This window comes from Poecilia reticulata, chromosome 5 (genome assembly GCF_904066995.2).
Source record: "Poecilia reticulata chromosome 5, P_reticulata-male-v2, whole genome shotgun sequence".
Taxonomy (NCBI): domain Eukaryota; kingdom Metazoa; phylum Chordata; class Actinopteri; order Cyprinodontiformes; family Poeciliidae; genus Poecilia; species Poecilia reticulata.
In genome coordinates, this window is record NC_088834.1 from 4,018,171 (window position 1) to 4,037,864 (window position 19,694).

The 19,694-nt window shown below is 43.3% G+C and overlaps 2 protein-coding genes across 7 annotated transcripts in view; one reads left to right on the forward strand and one right to left on the reverse strand.

Annotated features, from left to right (window-relative positions):
- cenpp (centromere protein P) overlaps positions 1-19,694 on the reverse strand; it is an 85,824-nt gene that overhangs the window by 2,170 nt on the left and 63,960 nt on the right. The window lies entirely within an intron of this gene.
- Positions 383-18,823, forward strand: ecm2 (extracellular matrix protein 2, female organ and adipocyte specific). Of its 5 annotated transcripts, none has more exons than XM_081606832.1 (12): positions 383-589; positions 5,969-6,103; positions 7,190-7,333; positions 10,615-10,803; positions 12,364-13,044; positions 13,343-13,458; positions 13,820-13,955; positions 14,548-14,705; positions 16,442-16,581; positions 16,672-16,784; positions 16,985-17,198; positions 17,296-18,276. In XM_081606832.1, exons 2-12 carry the CDS (start codon positions 5,971-5,973, stop codon positions 17,303-17,305), a joined length of 2,034 nt encoding a protein of 677 aa, XP_081462958.1. In that variant the 5' UTR covers positions 383-589; positions 5,969-5,970; the 3' UTR covers positions 17,306-18,276. The 5 variants fall into 5 exon arrangements, with proteins under 5 accessions (XP_081462958.1, XP_081462957.1, XP_008407103.1 ...); XM_081606831.1 differs by lacking the exon at positions 17,296-18,276 and adding an exon at positions 18,305-18,823 and having other exon boundaries at positions 385-589; positions 12,403-13,044; XM_008408881.3 differs by lacking the exon at positions 17,296-18,276 and adding an exon at positions 18,305-18,823 and having other exon boundaries at positions 386-589.

Sequence of the window (19,694 nt, forward strand, 5' to 3'; positions counted from 1 at the left end):
TACTCAAGTAAGAGTAGCAATACTTAGTAATGATAAAGTAGTAGTAAAATACTTCTAAAAGTAAATTTTCTAAATTAAAAACTACCCAACTAAATGTAACTAGTTACTACTGAACTCTCGTTATCATCTGATTCTGGTCATTTCATTCTGGAGGATTTCTGGGATTCTTCAAACCTGAACGTTATTTAATAACGTCTCCATGGACACCCAGACGTGAGTCCAAACACAAGAAGGTGAGTTCAATTAAAATAATTCCTTCCGTCGCCTTTGCAGATGTTTTCTCTGCTGAATTTAGTCAGTTTCCCGGATCTGCAGGACTCTGACCCCAACATGACCTCTCCTGCTGTCTGTTCACCGCCTGCCCTGCTCAGATTGCTGCAGCAGGTTGGCAGCGTCCTCTCCGAGGCAGGAAGACACATGTTGGACCCTCTTTCTCCCTCCTCCTCTGCCTCCTCTTCCTCACAGCTCCGCTCAACGTCTCGTGTTTGAAACAGACACACACTCTCAGGGTGTCATCGCACGGCGACACACACCTCTCAGAGCGCCGAGGACGACCGGAGGAGGACAGAAGTTCGGCTTCAACCTGACGGTAATGTTGACTTCATGTCTGTCTGTCCTTGGCTCCTCCCCCTGTCCCTCCGTCCCCGTCGTCTGTCTCTCTGCCGTCTGAGTCACGGCAGAGCATCCTGACATGTTTGGGAGTTACAGGAGATTTATTTTCGGTTGTTAACAGCTTGTAATTAGCAGCTTTTACTGCATTTGTTTACATTCCAGCAGCATGACACCAAAGCTCCACAGGAGCCTCAAATTAAAACGCTTTAATATCTTCACGGATCTGAGAAAACAAACTGAGCTGGGACCAGAAACAAAACACTCTGATTTAAAACAAATGTGAGGCAGGAATCTGCTCCCATCCATTCAAGCTTAGGAGGTTTTTATGTCGAAACTTTATATTTCCTGTGAAACTAATCTGACTTCTGGACTGAAAGTGAATGAAAAAGCAGCAAATGTTCACAGGAAAACCTTCAGAAAGTCTGGAGGACTGTTGGGTCAAGACCTCTTAGCCAGACCAGAGAGGATGGACTGTTGTTTACAGCAGGAAGAGGTGAGGGCGGGACTATGAGAGCAATACTGACTGTAATTAGTTCAGGATGTATTAACTACATGTTTTGGTCTGAAACCTCGTTTCAGACCAAAACAACACAAAATCATGAGCAAAACGTGAGCAGAGCTGCTGCTTCCAGCTGAGAGATTAGAGACTTTTTGTTATGGGGGGAAAAAATGTTGAAACAATAATGAATTTATGTTTTTTGTTTATTTCTTTCAAAACGCTTGCTCTGTTTAGCCAAGTTTAATAAAGAAGAAAAGCTGATTTGGATAAACTTGATTCTGCCTTTTGTTTTAAAAATCATTCCTGTATTAGTTTTAGCATGATTACAAATAAAAAGTTTCAATCTGCATCAACCAAGAAATTTGCATTATTTTTAATTGCAGTTGGACAAAATCAATACCAAGGGCCACAAATAGCCCGTGGGTCGCACTTTGGACACCCCGTTATAAACCCTATTAATCCTGTTTATGGTGGTTTATAGAGGAGGAATCGTGCAGAAATGCTGTGGTTTGGTTCAATCAGCAGAAACAAATTAAAAATGGGTGTAGAACTGACTGGAGATCTGGATTATTTGTTTTTATCGTTAATAAAGGATAATCAGTTATAGCTGATGGATGGATGATAAAAAAATGAAACCACTTGAAATCAGTCAATATGACTGGTCAGGAATTTTTTTATAGATTTTCTCATACGTTTGAGAATAAAAAGGTTTTAATCCTCTTGGAGTATTGAGATAATACAGATGTACTTGAATCTAAAGTAGAAGTTCAGTGAGATTCATGTGCTGTGGGGCGTTTGGGATCAGTTTACCGCTCCAGGTAGCTGGATTTGGACTTCAGCTGATTTTCCTCCAGAACCAGAGATGTTTACGTCCGGATTGATGAGTTTCAGGTCAGCGGTTCAGCTCAAAGCAGCTGTTGAAAGATGCTGACACAAAGTTCTGGTTCGGCCCACCTTCCTCTCTCCTCCGCAGCTGCATTAGGAACCTTCATGTTCTCAAACAGCACTGATCGTCCGGGAGACCCGGTTCTGATCTGGGAGTAAAGTTGAAACATTTGCTACAATGTCAGCTGCTGAGGTTCACTTTCACACTGAACTGCTACACAATCCAAACTAATTGAAAAATCTGTTCCCCTCCTCGCCTGTGGGGGCACTGCACCAAGAATCACTGAAGAAAACGACACAAAAACCTCAGAAGAAGACCAGCGCAACTTCCTTTTCCACAAAATGTCGGCATCAGATATTAGCGGTTACAGGATTTCTCTTTTGTCTTTGGTAAAAAACCACGAGACGTTTCTCTCACTAACGCTAAAGTCGCATTTGTTTTGGTTCTATTTACCCACAATGCCCTGCACCGTAGTCCACTTTCTGCTTTTGGAGTGGTGTCAATCAAAATGAGCCTGAGGTTTTTAGGCAAACCAGAGTTTGTTTTTTCTGAGTTCGATTACAAATTCTCACCTTCCCAAATGAACCAGAGTTCAATTAAAGCGGACTAAACAGGGCTGGAGTGAATGGACCCTAAAATCTGTCAAATTCTGAAAACAGGGCGGCGTTTGATCCAGGACTGACCCAGATATTTTTGATGCGAATAAGTTACACCTCCACTATTTAGTGCTTTTTTACTCCTAAATTGTGATTTGAAGAATTTATGGGAAGCACAGTTTTGGATCTGGATAGATTCTACTTATTCCTCCAGAATCTTGTCATCTTATTTTTCCTCTGGTTTAGTTTTTCTACCAGAAACCAAAATGTCGTCACATGAACTCATTAAGAATCAGCTGAAGCAGATTAAATGTCCACTGGTCCAAATGAAATCCTGCTGGAAAAAGACTCTCAGTTCGCATCGTGAGATGTTTATCTTTAGCTGCTGGAATCCTGCGGCTCTGATGGACCGCTGAACCAGAACTGGGCCTAAAAGGTCTGTTTCAGTTACTGTGGCTAAATGTGGACTCAGATCAGAACCAGAACCCTTAAAATCCCCAGATTAAGTTGATAACTGATCCAAAAATATTTAGAGTAATTAATAAAATGTGCTGCTTCAACAACCTACTCTGGTTCTATTAGACAAATTTAATTTCTGTTTCATTTCCACCCAGCTGATTCTTCTGCCTGTAACTCTGATTTACCAATTTGTTGTCCACAGTTCTGCTTGGTTCTGCCTTAATGCTGTTCTGTTTTGACCAGAACACCTTGAAATATTTCGCCTCTCACAGAGACGTTTCCTGGTGAAATAAAGGTCGTGGTAATCAGGAAGTGTTTTTCTGTTGGACTGCACGTGAACAGATGCTGAAGTTCTTCTGGGTCCATCTGAGCAGAAACTCTGGGAGAACCAAACTGGAGCAGTTTCTCCATCTGAGCCTGTTCATCCAGGAAGAGAGCTGCTGAATATTTTCCATCCCCTCCTGTTTTCTCCCCCGTGTTGCACTGATTTTCTCTCTTTGTCTCCCATTTATTCCTGGATTCCTATTGGTCAGGGCAGAGGGAGGAGGCGGTCTGTGTTCAAGCTGCTGCAGGGGGCGGGTCGGGGTCCACAGCAAAACTTCAAGGAAGCTTCATGCAAGCTGCAGAATACCTGCATGAAGCAATAAGGAGTAAGCAGCCAGAGACACGGCTGACTGTAACCACGGAGACCATTTGATCTAACTTTAAAGATATCCAGATCTGCTGTTGAAGTTTCTGGTCACTATGGGAAAAATACAACAATCCACTACTTTAAATTACCTTGGAAGTTTGTAAAGTTGATTTCTGCTTATTAATCAACTTATTAATCGCACTGACCCACATAAAGGAGCAGAATAATATCTGTAGGGCCATTTACACATAACATTAAATGGGCAGTATTATATGTTTTACAGGCACATAGTTTCATTTTACAGCACAGTCAAGTGTTGTAAAAATGCTGAATGTATTACATATGACTTAAAAGAAAATTTACTTCTTGATTTAATGCCTTGAAATTTGATCTCTGTCTCTTTAAACACTCCTGCTCTTTCTGAAACTCAACCTTCAGGAAGTCATCAGAACACGGCTCCACTTTTAACCCTTTAACAACATTTTTACCAGCATTGCATTAAGCAGGAGCTCATAATGAGGTGTTTGCTAATTGCTGTTGGCTAGTCTGAAGGAGCTTTCTCTGGAAGGTGGAACTAGTTCCACCCAAGATATTTGGCACAGCTGAATGGTTGCCACAAAGATTAAAGGATTTTTCAAACATGCACGAAAGAATCAATGTTTTTGATGAGAGAAAAACATTATAGCATGATGTAAAGCTAAAACAAGTTTACATAATAACACTGGTCCTGTAAACAGCACCAGACTGCATGGAGATAATCAGCTGCTGTGCCTCATTGGTAATTACACCCTGCAGATGAGCGATAATCACAAAGCACCGGTTCCATTAATCCATCTGCTTTATGCTACGTTTTCAAACAGCAGCTATTAGACTCAGCTGAACATGGTGGACAGTTTCCAGTAGAGACAGGTCTGCCTCCCTGGTTTGGTGTTGTTGCTAAGTAACGTGATAGCGACTGGACCTCATCCAGAACTTCAAAAATGTGACCTTTAAATGGTTCTGTTACAGGACGACTATAGCGGACCGGAGTCCTGCAACGTTTAGATGTGCTGCTCTGCACCACACCTGAATAGAATAATTAGTCGTTAGCAAGGCTCTGGAGAACTGATCTACACAAGGAGGAGGTAATGAAGCCATTTGATTCCAGTGTTTTGTAGCTGTGGCACATCTAAAAACTGGAGGACAGCGGCCCTTGAGGACTATAGTTTGATACCCCTGGGCTATAGGGTTAGATTCCTGCCAAAAACCCAGAAGAGTGCATTAACCAATCACAGCAGAGCATTTAAGTCCCGCCCTCCAGGCATGAAGCTGAAGCTCCTTCAGTGACAGACAGCTGCACAAAGGAGTGTTACCACAGATCCTTTTCAATTCAGTAACACATTATAACATAACATGGTCATAACATAGTGTAAATATCACAGAAGAAGAATCCTGCTGTGATGTCAGTGATGTGTGACCTCATTTTAAAGGGGCAGTATTGTATAAAACAGACTTTGAGCTTTACATCATGTTATAATGTTATTCCTCCCACGCAGCTCCTTCAGACTAGCCAGTAGTAATTAGCGGATACCTGGTGGAGCAGAGCTTTTCATATGAGCTACTTCTCAGTTCAGCGCAGGTTAAAACATTGTTAAAGGGTTAACAGAGAAGCCATGTTGTGATGACTTCCTGAAGGCGGAGTTTCAGGAAGAGAAGTTTTTAAAGAGACAGAGACCCAAATTCAAGAAGCTAATTTTCTTTTAAGTCATATTTGATATATGTAGCATTTTTATAACAACAGCAGGCAACATAATTACTTGATTACGCTATGAAATGGCACTGTGTGCCTGGAAAACACATAATACTGCCACTTTAAAGGTGCAGGATGTGGGATGTACTGACCTCTGGTGGTAGCAGTGTCAAACTGCTGACTGCTTGGCATTCTGAATGTGGATGACAAGTGAGAAGAGAAAGCGTTCGCTGTTTTCCATCAGAAGGTGGAACGCTGCAGCTTCTCAGAACATCTGGACTCAAACCAAAAGCCCAGATGATTCAGACACAAAGAGCTGCTTCCTCCTAAAGCAACCAGACCAACTAGCACCTGAGCAGATCTGCCTGCTCTAATAATGACAGACTGCAGCCTCAGACCCGTCATTAGAGCCTTGGGGAGCCGGACCCGGCCATTAGGCAGCACAGGGCGGCTATATGAGGAGCAGCGGCGGCGGCTCCGCGCAGCTGCATCTGACACGCTGCTGCAGGTCAACGCTCCGGTTCGTCTGACCCCACTGATCTGTGGCGCTTTGCAGGGATGAGGCGGTGGTTGGTGTGGGCCGCTCTGTGGCTGCTGGTGGTTCTGATCCTGCCTGACGCCCGGGCCGAGTCGAGACATCAGAACCAGGATGGGGTGAGACGACGAGGGAAGCGATGGAGGGACGGACAGGGTGAGACATGTCACTAATGTTTCTCTGCAGGGGACCAGAACCTCCATAGTATGGGACAGCTCCACCCGGTTAATGACATAATATGGGAATTATGACATTATCAAACAATGTTCCTTATTTATCCAACAATGTTTAATCTTGTTTCTGTTAAAAATAGGGATTTAATTGGCACAAAGTTTTATTTTTTTCCCTCACATGTTTTCAGGTGATGAAACAGAATGATGTTTTTAAAGCAAGACTGCAACTTCAGTAGAATTAAAAACAGATACAATGCCAACCAGTTTACAGTTTTCACTCAAAAGCATGTTGCATATTTTTCATTAAGCTCTAGATAAATCATCCTCGCCTCCATGTCCAATTGGAAACTCCTGATGGCATAGACTGCAAAAAGCTTTCATCACTGACACGGATTATTTTGTTTCTATTTATTTACACAGTTGAAGTGTTTCCTTCGATTTGTAGATTTCTCCATAAAAGTCTATAAAATATTATTTTCGAATTCAGTGACCTGCAGACAAAGCCCTGTCACAATCCGTACCATCAGCTAATTGGTACATGTGCTAGAAATCCTTACAGGGAGGGTATTTTTGTTCCTTTTTTTCATTTGTAATTGTAAAAATAATATGTGATTTAAAGTGAACGGCAAGAAATAAAGATAAAAACAGTTTAAGCGTATTATTTAAAAACACTGACAGTAGCTCCTAGCTAACAGTACGGTGAGTTCAATACACAACTTTCTGATTAAAATCCTTTAACTAAATTATGGCAATTATTCACAAGGGGAATTATAACATTGTTTAGGAACATATGTAATCTTATAACAAGTTGTATTTTAATTTCTTCATCGCTTGTGCAAATGAGTCAGATATGCAGATTTTGCTGCGCTTTCTACATTGACAATTTTTTTAAAATCTAGGTTAAGTTCAGTGAGGAGAGGAGTGCCATCTAGTGTTTATAAATACAAATTGCAGGCTGCTGTGAAACTTCGGTTTGCCTTAATTTGTGGGACGGTTGGCAACCCTTCCACAGGTTTTGGTGTTTCTCTGAGCTAATGCAAGCTGAGGCTATCTGCGCTCTGGTGTGCAGGTTTCATCTGGACCAGTGAGGGGCGCTCTAAACCTCTGAAGATCCGGCTGGTCCCAGGCCCGAACGGCCCACACACACCAGCAGGAACCCTGACGTTCTACAGGAACATCCCGGAGCTGCAGTCCAGCTACAGCGTCATCCCAGGTCGGTAAGAGAACAGCAGCCAGCTGACTGGATCGAACCAGGAAGGTTTGATATGGTTCGGTCCAAATCTGGTTAAAAACAGCTGAAATCTGAAGATATTTTAAATATCCAAAATAAGTAAACAAAACAACAGAAACAACAAATACAATGAGTTATGAAGTCTCTTTAGTTTGAAAGTCTGAAAAATAGATTCATAACCACAAAAACATGTAATTTCAATATGTTTCAGTGAGTTTTATGCTAACTGGCACAATGTAGTTCCAGTTAGTTCGTTTTCCCCCATTAATTACTGATTTCATTTATTTCAGTTGACGAAAATGTTTTCTCAATTTCAGTTTTTGTTAGTTTTAGATGACTATAACTCTGGCGTGTTTCCTGCTTCTTCCATTTAAATTAAGCTACAAATTAATGTTGCCTTTTCCCACAAAATACATTTAACAGGACAGTTGGATTACTATGAAACCACCAGGAAAGGGTGTGTAAATTTTACAGTCAGAGCTTTTTTCCGGCTGTTAAGCTGACTTGAAGGAATCGGAGAGAAACAGCGGGGCTCAGAGGAAAAGCTTCCTCTTATTCACGTTCACTCATGTAATGACGAATCATCACATCCAAACATGACTGGAGGAGGGAAAACAGAGAGGATGGGAATCCTGCAGATCAGCAGCAGTTAAGAGGGACGGCGGCAGATATCTTAGCGAGGAGTTAAGCTCATTTCTTTCTGTGGTCGATGGTTGATGCTTTAAAAGAGCAAAAGAGGGGAAACTGGAGCTTTATTAGGCCCTCATGAATTAAACTGGGTTTTAAAAAAAACCCTTAAAAAGTGGAGGAGGTTTTCTCATAAACCCAGAGAGAAACTAGACTAAAACAGAAGAAACTTCTGATTTGTTCTGGAGTAAATCAAAAGTTTAATACTTCAGTTTATCAAAATTAAGAAAGCATTGCTTTAAAAAGATTTCTGCATGGTGCAGTGGACTTTAAACAATCAACTCTTCCAAAACCAAAAACATGATATTGCATAAAACAAAACTGAAATCAGTTTTTAGTTGATTCTAGGAGGATAATTCAGAGTTTTCCTGAATTTAAAAAAGGTTAAAGGGTATTCAGATGCTAAATGGAGTCCACAATCCTGGAGTCTCTTCATTAAAGCAGCAAAGAGTCACGTTTTAACCCCCAGAACCACTAAGCTCAACCTTTTCTAACAAGGCAGCGAGTTTTTGGACAGTAAGGAGTCGACACAGACAAAGCAGACCAAAACATAAAAAACTTTCAAAACATTGCAGTGAGCAGCAGAGGTTTGTCTCGTTGTACATCTCTGCCACTAAGGCAGCAGAAAGGAGCCTGAAAGATGGAGGCTGTCAGGCTCTTTCCTTTAATCAGGAGAGAAAAGCTCTACAGAATGAAGCTGCAGTGGCGATGACAGGGGGACAGTTGGCCGAGGCAATAAAGAAACTACCTGTGCTCCTGCAGACCCAGCAGAGTGCAACTCTTCCAAAGCCAATAAATAAATATTAGAATCAAACAAACAACAAGCTGGTTTTAGTTGATTCTATGAGGATAATCAAGACTTTTAGCTACTTTATAAAGTGTTAAAGGCTATTCAGAGTCTAAACGGAGTTCTGCAGGGTTCAGTCCTTGAGCCTTTTCATTTCAGCAGGAATTGTACTCTAAAGAATCCCCGTTTAACCCTCAGCACCATTGAGCTCAACCTTTTCTGGGTTGAAATACATAAATAAGGCAGAGAGTTTGGGACAGTAAGGATTCAACACAGTGACAGATTTAAACTCTGCCAGACTTTAACTGATGGAAAAGCCAGAGAGTATAATTTGAGTTTCCCTCTGAACAGAGGCATTATGCTGAGAAGCAGAGGATTGCCTTGCTATACATCCCTGCCATTAAGGTAGCAGAAAAGAGTCTGAGAGACGGAGAAATGATATTTCAGAGAGAAAAGAAAAGCTCTAAAGTATGAGTGCTTCAGCAGAGATGACAGGGGGACAGTCGCCCGAGACAATAGAGAAACTAGCTGAGCCTCTAACTACCTGTGCTCCTGCAGACCCAACAGAGAGCATGCCATTAGGAAGGACAGATGACAGACGGGAAGCAGTCCAAACAGAGCCAGAGAGCCCTTCCTGCTGGATCACGGTGTTTTAAAGTCTTTCCCTCTGACTCACGGCCCGTTGCAGCCTCGTCATGTCGCTGGCCTGGAGCGCTACGACTTGGGTTACCTCAGTGAGGGGGGGGGGGTGGCAAACAGAACAAATCACTGCTTTGTCTGCTGCTTCTGCACAAGTACAGGCCAGACGACCAACCAGACGCACAATTATTGGAGCAGGACAACAACCTGCTAGGTTCAGATCCCGAACCGGGGCTTTTTACTGGCCATCTTCCTGTGCAGCTGCTCATGAATAAAGGCCACGACTGCGTCAAATATGCAAGAAAACATTTTTAAAAATCATGCAAACCAGAGTTGGAGCATCGTACTAATTCACAAAACCAGAGCAAAAGAAAAATCTGCAACTCAAATGAGACTGGGAACTGCGTCTGATGCAGCCTGAAGCATTAAAATGATGCGTTCTGCATGTGTTTGGATGAAAATCAGATTTCATCTAATTATTTATGGAAATTATCCCAACCCAGTCTGTTAGTGTGAAAATATTAGTGTTTAAAAATAAAGTCTTTTGGTCAATTTTCTCCCTTGCAGAAGTTAGATTTCTAGATTAATTTCACATATGTACAAGAAAAAAACTTGTAAATCTAACTGCCCGGATATCCTCTGATGCAGAAAAAGTTGTACATTTGGAAAAAAAAAAGAATAAATAAGGCCATAATTCCCATGGTTAAACTTATGATATTAAGACTAATTTATTCTATGACAAAATCAGAAACTTGCATGACAGAAACTCAGAAATGATCTGATGTAAAAATCTGACAAAAAGCCAGAGGTCATCTAAGACAGATGTGGATATTTTGGATATTTTCCAACATTTCCAGGGTCCAGACTCACCATGAACGCTTCAAATGGGATCCAGAACTGAAATGGTGAGGAAGAAGCTGCGTCTGAACCCGGGAGATTGAACTCCTCCATCTTGGAGGACTTCTGGGAATTTAACCAAATGTCCAACTTTAAAACTGCTGACAGAGTTCTGACTCTCAGAATATTAAGGAAATTGGTGCTGATAAATCGCTGCACCTCTAAACATTAAGCAGTGATTATTGGTGGCTCTGCAGGGCGGCCAGATGTTGAACTGACTCTGGTATGTGTGTGTGTCTGTGTGTTGCTGCAGGTAAGCAGACCCAGTGTGTGTACCGCGGGCTGACCATGTTGGACCTGGCCGTCTGGTATCCGTCGCCCTGTGTGATGTGTCTGTGCAGCGAAGGGCGGGTGGTGTGTGATGAGATGACCTGTCCCACAATGCACTGCCCGTCCCCCGCCACGCCCGCGGGCCGCTGCTGCCCCGTCTGCATGGAGCCAGGTAGAAACACGACATGTGAGACTCCATGCGCAGCATCCGGAGACGCAGAGATGACTCCACGAAGTTATTAAATCTCCAGTCTTCATCTCTGAGGCCTCGGCATGCTGCTTCCTGTTTCCATCATGGTTGAAAAATGTGCGCAACACATTTTGGACCCCCTAGCACACATGTTGTGAACTGTTTTAGCATACGTACATGTTGGTGCTTTTAGTGTCAGAGAGGCTGGACACTAAAGATTACAGCTTTATTCCCTTTGTGAGTGGGCGTAAATGTTTAAGTTTCTTTAAGAAGTCTGGCAAAACGATCCATCACTGGATCCTGGGTTTCATCCATGTTTTCCTTCCAAGCTGCATGACTTTGCTGTAAAATCTGTAGAAAGGTTCAGATCAAGAGTCCTTCAGGCTTTCCAAAGGTTTTATTAGTTTTTCTTGGGCTTTTAGATCGTTTATCTTTCAATGAGTGAAAAATTACTTTTATCTGCCTGGTTTCTCCTTAAAAAGGCAGAAAAACAAACAAATTCAAGCCAAAATAAGAATTACGCCTTAAAAACAATGAGAACCTGAACGTTGTGTTCTTAAGGGTACAGTTTGGGTTTTGGTGATGGAAAACTTTACGATTAGACAAACTGCCAGCGGGAGCAAAGACAACTTCTTCTTCTTCTGAACTAAAATATCAACAACAGGAATGAAGCCAGATCTGGATCTGGTGATGGTAAAGTAATATCTTTGGTGAAGGTGGCCACTGTTTGTGTGGCAGTTGTTGCTTCCAGACCAGCTGCTCCAAACAGGAAGTGCAAGTTCAGCGTTTTCGTGACTGAACTAGCTTCATGAATAAAAGACATTCAGCCCAGAAGCTGCACAGAGAAACAGACCGATGACAAAACTTTAGGTACAAAAACAGATAAAAAATGATTAAAAAACAATGTTGAAGTTGTCAAAAAAAATTAGACTAAAACTGTATTCATCAAGTGTTGTTAAATTGTTTTCCCTTAGAAAGAAGAAAAATGAAATAATGAAATGATGGAATCAAATCTTTTCATTTTCCAACCTGGAAAATGCCCCCAAAAATTCCAGAGATTTTATTGTTTTTCCATGAATTTTTTCCCTGTGAAAAGACACTGATGTCCAGCCTCAGGGAAACACATGGATGCCCAGCATGGGACGTCCAGCGTGAGGGACACACCCGAATGTCCAGCCTTAGGGACAGACCTCGGCGTCCAGTCTCTTGGACATTCAGCCTCTCTGACATCCAGCCTCAGGGACAGATATGAACGTCCAGCCTCAGGGACGTCCAGCCTCAGGGACAGACCCGTTGGTGGTGGGTTTGGGTCGGACCGGTCTACAGCAGCTCTTTGCTCTGTAGCTTCAGCAGCTGGTCTGGGATCTGCCTGCAGCACTAACACAATCCGTCTGTGTCCAACCGTCCCCCGTCTGTCTGTCCTCTACCATCTCCTGTAGTTTCCTTTACATCCCTCCTCTTCTCTCTTCTTCCTTTCCATTTCTTTCACTTTCCTTTCCCGCTCCCTGATTGGCTGCCCCGCGGCGCCTGCCTCCCCCCCAGACCCCGGGCTCAGCCCAGAACTTTCTGGTGACTCTCCAGTTCCCAGCCACCCCAAGGACCACATCGTCCCTCTGACCCAGGAGGACATCCAGAGAATCGTGTGGCGGGAGGAAGAGGAGCATCATGAGGAGGAGGAACGTCTGAGGAGGAAGGACGAGGCGAGAAAGAAGAGGAGGAGGGAGAGGAAGGAGCGGGAGGAGAGGCAGAGGAAGATGGTTGAGGAGAAAAGGAGGGAGGAAGAGGAGGCGCTGAGGCTGCAGCTGGAGAAGGAGGAAGAGGAGTGGAGGACGAAGACAGAGGAGGCAGAGGAGAGGAGGCGGCAGGAGGAAGAGAGCAGGATGAAGGAGGAAAGAAGAAGGAAGGAGGAAGTGGAGCAACAGAAGGAGGTGAAGGAGGAGGTGGAGGTGTGGCTGAGAGGAGATGTCTTCCAGATGCCATCAAAAGAAGAAGAACTCCTCCCACCTCCAGTCCCAACGCAGCCCACTGAGACAGATGAGCTGAAGGAGGTTGGACCAGGCGAGGAAGCGGAGGAAGAGGAAGAGGAAGAGGAAGAGGAGGAGACACCAGTAGTCCTCCCTGCCGGCTGCGACATCTCTGATGTCTCCATGACCTGCGCGAATGTAAAGCTGATCCACTTCCCTCCACTGAACATCCCGGAGCTCAAGTCTCTGAGCCTGGAGGGTGAGTTCAGGGGGACAAAGAGGGGGCAGCTAGAGGGACAACCAGGTGGGACCAATGGGGTGGATCAACCAGGGGAGGGACAAGGGGTCAGCCAGGGGGACAGAGGGACAGCCAGGGGTGGCTGGTGTGGGAGGTGGGGCAACCAGGGAAGATCTGCCTGGCATCTGATGGTCAGGGCAAAATAGTTTATGGAAGCAGGAAATATCATAATTAAGCTACCAAACGCATTACACTCAGAAGAACCAGACCATAAACACCTTCATGGTATTCGTTGGACTGAAATTGTTCTAACCTGCAGGGAACAACATCAGCAGCATCCCAGCAGGAGCCTTCAACGGCATTCCCAACCTGGAATGGATAAACCTGAAGAAGAACAAGCTGACGTCTGCTGGGATTGATCCCAAAGCCTTCATGGTAAGACATGTTGGTCCAGAGATGCACAAACCTAGTTTATAGTTTTTTATACAAAACTATAAAAAAATAATAAAAATACACCATCCACTTGGTGAAGCAGTCTGCAGATCCCCAGCAGACTGCAGACCTAAAGACCACTGCAGACCCCCAGACCACTGGAGACCCCCAGACCACTGCACAAACCTAGACCACTCCAGACCACTGCAGATCCCCAGCAGTCTGCAGTTCTTCCTCTATGATCAGGAAGTAATGACTAAATATCTCCATGACGACTGACTCTGTAACTCCAGTAATAACTACATATTCTTTGGGTTTCGCAATAACAAAATATCTCAATGACAACAGATTATTTTTGTTTCAGGGCCTGAAGATGTTGAGGCGTCTTTACTTGGACGAGAATCTTCTTGACGTAGTGCCATCTGACCTCCCGTCCACACTGCAGGAACTGAAGATCAATGAGAACAAACTGAGAGGAATAGATGAAAACAGCTTCCAAGGTACGGAGATACCATCCTGCAACCAGTCTGAAAATGACATACTGTAAGCAGTTGGACTGGCCAGGGTTTGATTCACTCACTTAAATACAGGGCTTCCCCTTTTCAATTGTCTGGTTCACTCTATAAGAAACCATCAGTGTTGACAAGTAACAGGAACCAGGTCAGTAAAATACGGCCTAAAGAAGCCACCTGGTTCTATTACAAGAAGTCAAAACCAAGTAATCTCATTGGCATTGGTCACACTCTAACAGAGTGAAGGTTCTATGAACAGTAAGTCCTCAGTGCCATTTGCCAAGTGAGGACATTATCCACTCGTACTTAATCAGTCCCATTTAATGTGATTTCTAGACAATGGTACTCGATAATGGTACTCTTTTATACTACCTACCTGGTCGGGGTTCTAAGAGAGATAAGTTGAGTTGTTGGTCACTCAACTCAACTTAGCTCTGGGTTAGACAGGGAAAACTACTGGTTGAGTGATGAGAACTTCTGTTACAAGAATCAAAGGCACCATTTTTAAAACCTCCAACCTCACAAATATTTTGGTGTGTTGAACCTAATTAGTCTGAAACACTATTGTATCATGTTTCAGATCTGAGCAGCCTGGTGATCCTGGAGCTGGAGGGGAATCTTCTGAGTGAAGGGAACGTCGACCCGAGGGCGTTTGCACCTCTGATCCAGCTCTCCTACCTAAGACTGGGAAGAAACCATTTCCGGACGGTTCCCCAGGGTCTTCCCAAGTCACTGCTGGTATAAAGGATAAAATCCTTTCCATCATGACTAGAACCTGACACTCTGTGGGGTGAGCTGAAATCCAGTCTTGACTGGATTCAGCTATGACCTGAGATCAGTACATGTTTGATCTATCTTAATTTTATCGGTGATATAGACAGTGCAATAAGTCAGACTTGATTAAAAATCTTCATCGATTCGGGCTGCAGGAGGTCTAGTTTATTTCTAGACGTTGTGGGTAGAGTCTCTGGGTCTGTGATCAGTTTGAAGGAGTTCAAATATCTCTGTAATAGCGTCATGAAACAGGACATAGAAAGACTGATCAAGAGCTCACCAGCATCTGCCTCAAGACTCCCACACCCTCAGCGGTGGAGGAGCTTCTCACACTTAGATGAGGCCAGGAGGCATCCTAATCAGATGCTCAGAACTTGAGAAAGACTCCATGCGAACATATGCTGGACTCGCTGCGTCAAGGCAGCAACTACAGGTTCCACAGTAAACTGCTGGGCGTTAAACAGAGCTTATATCGAAGTATTTTGTATGCAATACTGAGCTGATAAGGTAGAGACTTGGCACAACCAGTTGTAAAGCTGTGCAGCATTATTGCCATTCTCTGTGTCGCACTGACAGCTGCCATGATGGAGAAGAAATGGCACCCACTGACAGCTGCCATGATGGAGAAGAAATGGCACCCATTTACAACTTGATAGTATACATTTGGATGTTGTAAAATGAAGGAATCTGTCAAGAAAAATGTAAGCAATCTGTTTGGCTCAACTATGAAATCTCCACTGTCTGCAGACAGAGCGTGGTTTGCACAAAATGCGGAGTCTTAAACAGTTCCATTAAACAGGAGGAGGTGATGCTTCTCCGCAATTAAAGGAATCAGTTGATAGCGTTTAAGGATCTGATTAGGAAGCCTCCTGGTCTCATCTAGTGGGAGAGGACTCAGGAAAACATCCATCTCCTTTAGGTGGCTGGTGGGACTAAATGTTTTCTAATTTGGTAAATGTGAGTTTATGGTCTATTTAATGCATCTTAAGAGGGCTTTCCATCCATCCTTCAGGAAAGCTTTGTCTCTCCAGTAACCTCCAGAATATGTTTCTAGTCATTGCTGGAGACTCATGAAGACACATTCACCAAGTTAAGTTGGTCATTTAACTAAGCTTTGTTGGTTATATTTAAACAAAAGTAAAACCAGACAGGTTTCAGTAATCTTGTGGGTTTGTGAAATAGTCCACAACATCCACAACCGGCTGCTTTGGTACTAAACTAAACTTCTTCTGTGGTTCACAAATCTCAGATCTCTTTGTTGACAAATTTATTATGAAGTAAAAACAAATGAAGTCAAATCATTGGTAAAATGATTTGACTTTTACAAAGAGAAGTTGTCTAAAAAGATAAATTACTTATGAACAGCAGCAGAGGTGTTGGAGAGGCTCCTTAAGTTGCTTCATGGTCGCTGAAAGCAAACAAGGTTCTCCTTGAATATTTAACCTCCCACCTGTGGGAAACCAATCTAACCATCTAATTACAGCCTGTGGTTAACTGCAGAGAAGGCAGAGAACCAGCAGACTGGTGCTGGTTCTCCTGCATCCTGAACACACCTGCAAATACAGAATTACACACTCTTCATGTCATGAGTCAGAACCAGGTCCAACAGTAACATCTGATAATTAGCTCAGTATTTGAACAGATGATGTTACAACAACATTCTGCTTAAACAACATCAAACATTTCTTCTCCTTCTCCAGGAGCTGTATCTGGAAAACAACCTGATCGAAGAGATCTCAGAGACGGTCTTCAATCAGACCACCAACCTCAACATGATTTCTCTGAGGCACAACAAATTGGACGAGACCAAGATTGCTCCCATGGCCTGGTTCAACCACAGGTCAGACCAGAACAGAACCATCTTTACCAGCCATGAGTTTGGTTCAATAAGGACATTCAAACATAATTTCTCTTCTTTCAACTTCTGCAGGAACTTGGAGTCCATTGACTTGTCACATAACGACTTTTACCTGGTTCCGTCATACCTGCCCAAGTCTTTGGTCCACTTAGTGCTTGTGGGAAATAATGTTGAGAGGATACCTGGTAGGTTGAAGGGAAACCTTAAGAATACTCAGTCTACAACCCAGAGGTCCAGTGGTGGGAAAGGTAGAGCAGGGTCAAATATTAAAAACCCTGAGGTATTGAGGACAAATGGTGATCAAGGATCAATGGGAGAGCAGAGAGGAGCCGCAGGATAGCCATCTACGCTTTCATCATGGATCTAACTAAGACTTCCTCCACAGGCTACATCTTTGCCCACATGGATCCTGGCCTGGAGTACCTCTACCTGTCCTTCAACAGGCTGGATGGAGAGGGAATAGAACCAGAGTCGTTCTTCGGCGCCTATCACTCCATGATGGAGCTGTGTCTGGACCACAACCAGCTGATCCACGTGCCGCTCGGAATCAATGAAATGACCAACCTACACCTCCTCCGACTGGACAGCAACCGGATCAGGTACCAGAATCTTTCAGCTCCAGACGTACTGACATAACGTCCTCTCAATATAATCCCGTAAAAACCAGCAGCGATTTTTTTTCCCCCCCAAACGCAGCAGAGCTTGAGTCATTCATCACTTCCAGCCAGACACCAATAAACTGTAGGATCACCGGTTGCCATGACAACCAGAAACAAAATAAGCTGATTCAAGTTTCCACCTGAGAGCCGCACATCATCATCCAGAGAGGAAAAACACTACAGGGAGTCTGACTCTTCTCTAAGCCATCATGTTTGGACTCTCCACTAAACTCTTCCACATGCCGGTAGTGAGATCTTCATGCTCCAACAGCAACAACCTCCACAGTAGCTCCAGTCTTCTCCCACAGGGGGGCTTTAATGGAGCTGGGGCCAAAACATGCCTCTTTCTGCTGCAGTCAGTTTATTCGGGGCACACACTCGAAGGACCAGGCAGGTCACACAAGATTAAAACCAGGTGGCAGAAAGCAGCCAAACTGAAAAATGTCAACACTCCACTATGGAGAAGAAAGCAGGGCAGAGCACCAAACGTTCTGGGAGTTTTAGGGAATGACCATAGAGTCTGTTTCAAAATTCAGGCAATTTCATCCTGGGTGGATTGTGATACTGACATAATCTTGCACAAAGAGTCATGAAAAGGAAGAAAGATCTTCCACTGTAATGAAATATAAACACAAATGGGCACAAGTCAAGAAATTTTATACACTTATTACTGAAATTAACGACTGTTTAGATGTCAGCTTAAAATGAAACTGAAAAGAAATATTGTCATTGAAAAAAGTAACTGCAGCTGAAAATGCTGAAAAGTTTGAAACAAAATGGAATAATTGAAAACCTGCATGTATTCAATCAAACTAATAATTATACTTCAAATGTCAGGATATGATCCCATCAATAAAGTTCTATACGTTTAAGAGATGTTGATTCTCCAAAGAGATTTAAAATTAAGAAATCTTAAAAATATAACCCTGACAAGCAAAGGGTGCATACAGGGAGGATATGAAGAAAAACGAAAGATATTTAAACCTTTGAGTTGTGGGAATGTGATGAAAATAAAGTGAGTCTAACTGGATCTTTTAACTTTCCAGGAGCATCTCTGAAGAAAGCATCTGTGACCCGGACCTGCAGGAGGAAACAACTCTGGTGGCTTTAAGGATGGAAAATAACTACATCGATGCCATGGATGTGTCTCCATCAGCCTTCTCATGTTTACGTTCTGCCTCCAGTGTGGTCCTGAAACCTCAGAAAACCATACAGAGGATCCACAGAACCAGACACTAAAAGACACCTGAGAACTTTCCATCAGAACCTCCTCCTGATGTTCATGAACAACACAATTAGATGTGAGTTTCCTCCTGGGAAAGAGTGTTTCTGATCTCAGGTCTTCATCTTTACAAGCTCTGAGTAACTCAGCCCCTGCATGACGTTTTGGGTCTGGTGAGTTGTTCTGCTGGGTCACATGGACCGACCTTTGGCTGTTAGACGATGACTGAACTCTTTCAGGCTTCAGAAACCAAACACATCTGTGTCCTTTGGTAAAATGTAAAATGGAAAGAACTCCTTCCCTGGAGACTGTAAACTACTAATAAAGAAATGGAAAGAATTTCCCTGCAGCGGTACCAGAGCACATTATTTCCTAACAACCTCAGCAGTTTCATGTTCTCAGCTCTTTCTTCCAACACTTTATTCTCTAAAAGCTTAAACAAGCTGTGAGTGAGTGGAGTTGTTCCTTAGAGTTCATGAATTGCAGATTTTAATGACATTTAAGGATCGGGTCAGAACATGTTCTCCACAAGAGTTAAATGTTTCAGCAGACGAGGATACAGTAGCTGTCAGGACATGTCCTCCTCGTTTCTGTTTCTCCGAGTGAACGAGACAGAGCCTGGACAGGGAGTTCCACTGGGGGGATTCAATTTATGAGCAGTCATGGAAGAAAACTTTCCAGAAAGGTAGACTCTGAAGGTTGTCTTTGTTTACTGCCCTGAAGAATAAAGGTGTGTTAACACAACACCACGATGCGAAGACATCATCAATGGGCCTAGGGTGTATCGGTCCCACCATTCCTGCTTTAATCCAACTCCAGTCTGTTTGCCTTGAACAGGACCGGTGAACTTATTTTTTCCTTTCTTTAAAATTGCTTATAAAATGTAATTCTGTGATAATACTGAAATTACCTCCACTTTTAAAAGTTGCACTAGCAAACTCAGAATAACGCTCATTACGCATATTATGTTAAGCTAGCCTGCATGTCTGAAGAAGTTGTTGGTCCAGGAGGAGAGACTTCAGATGACAGATGGGAGCTGAATCATTTTGGGCCTAAATCCGTTTCCATGGCAGCAGCTTTCCACAACAGGTCTCTATTTCTATCAGCTGCCTGAATTGACATTGGTGCCCTTTGTGTCTCAGATCGAACAGGTTGCTCAAAGGGTTTGGTTGGTTTGACACACTAAAGTGTGAAAGAGAACCACAGCATCAGAA